We start from the raw sequence: 1,500 nt of genomic DNA, 5'->3' as shown, positions 1-1,500 counted from the left end.
GATTGGACCATAGGAAGGAGACCGGGAATCACATGCCTGAAGACTGGATAAAGTCAACGCAGTGTTGGTCTGGAGGAACACAGCAGGTCAGGCAGCATCAGAGGAACAGGAAAGTCGACGTTTCGGTAGATACCCTTCATTAGGACTTAATCCATCATCTGCAGTTCTTGCTTTCTGCGAAAATCGGATTAAACCACCGGAGGGAGCCCCGGAGCACCAAGCCGTAATACCAAATTTGATCACAGGAGGGAGCCAGGAAACTTCAGCCATACCCGAATCGTTGACTTCTTTCCTCTAGATGCTGTCCGGCTTGCTGAGTCTATCATACTGTAATAGCGGATTTGATGACAGGAGGGAGCCCGGGAACACCACGGTGTAATATCTAATTAAACCACAGGAGGGAACGCCGGAGCGCCAAGCTGTAACAAGAGACAGCAAGGTGCAGGGCTGGATGAACACAGCAGGCCAAGCAGCATCATAGGAGCAGAGAGCCAAGCTGTAACACCGGATTTGATCACAGGAGGGAGCCCGGGAGCACCACGGTGTAATATCTAATTAAACCACAGGAGGGAACGCCGGAGCGCCAAGCTGTAACACCGGATTTGATCACGGGAGGGAGCCCGGGAGCACCAAGCTATAACATGTGATTAAATCACAGGAGAGGAAGAGGGTCTCTGGACCCGAGACGTTAACTCTGATTTTTCCTTCAGAGATGCTGCCAGGCCTGCTGAGCTTTTCCGGCAACTTCTGTTTTTGTTCCTGATTTACAGCATCCGCTCTTCTTTCGGTTTTTACTTAGTATTTAACTCACTTTCACACCTCTTCCAGGCATGCCCACCTTGAAGAAGTTCTGCTCCTCTCGCCAACGGGATTTCTGTTCCAATCTTTCTTCTTGCCCACCGACATTAATTTCACTGACACTCCAGCTGTTTGACCAAGTATTTGCTAAAACTCGTTTCCACAACCATATCACATTCCCCAGTGACTGCCTCAGGCTCAGACTCACCCCACGTGGATTCCAACTGAAGTTACATCCTTCATGTTTTGCATATTCCCAGAATCATAGGTATCTCCGCGATGTTCAACGTTCCATGGACAGCTGCTTTCGCCACATCCTGAGATCCACACTCAGTGCCATGCAGTGTCACATAGACACTCTCCACCTTTCTCTCCAACAGCATCGCAACACACTGGCTCAGGGTTGCACCACTCCACAGTTCCACTTCATCCTCCGGCTCATTCATCATGCTAATAAGAAACTTTTTCTTTTCCTTTCAGGCATCAAGGCCCACAAGATGCAACAACTCAAAGACACCCATGGCCCTTGGGAACCTTCCTCTCCTCCCCTTCCCTCTGACTCCATCCCCTCCCCCAACCCCATCTCCTGTCAGGTATTCATCATCCCTCCTAACCGCCCGCTCTCCAATGTTGAACATTCTGTACTCAGCAAAGGCCTCAGCTTTATTCCTCTCTCTCCCCACCTCAACAAATTTCGAGCAC

General features: G+C 50.0%; 1 protein-coding gene across 1 annotated transcript in view; it reads right to left on the bottom strand.

Moving 5' to 3' along the window:
* Window positions 1-1,050, bottom strand: part of carm1 (coactivator-associated arginine methyltransferase 1) — a 71,811-nt gene extending 70,761 nt beyond the window's left edge. Inside the window, exon 1 of the mRNA XM_048617819.1 lies at window positions 1,007-1,050. Coding sequence (XP_048473776.1) covers window positions 1,007-1,050 — 44 coding nt within the window. The remainder of the gene's footprint in view (window positions 1-1,006) is intronic.
* Window positions 1,051-1,500: the final 450 nt, after the last annotated feature.

The sequence above is a fragment of the Rhincodon typus genome, chromosome 38 (genome assembly GCF_021869965.1).
Source record: "Rhincodon typus isolate 14 chromosome 38, sRhiTyp1.1, whole genome shotgun sequence".
NCBI lineage: Eukaryota > Metazoa > Chordata > Chondrichthyes > Orectolobiformes > Rhincodontidae > Rhincodon > Rhincodon typus.
Note: the sequence above shows the minus strand (reverse complement) of the source record. Positions and strands in the feature narration are given on the sequence as shown.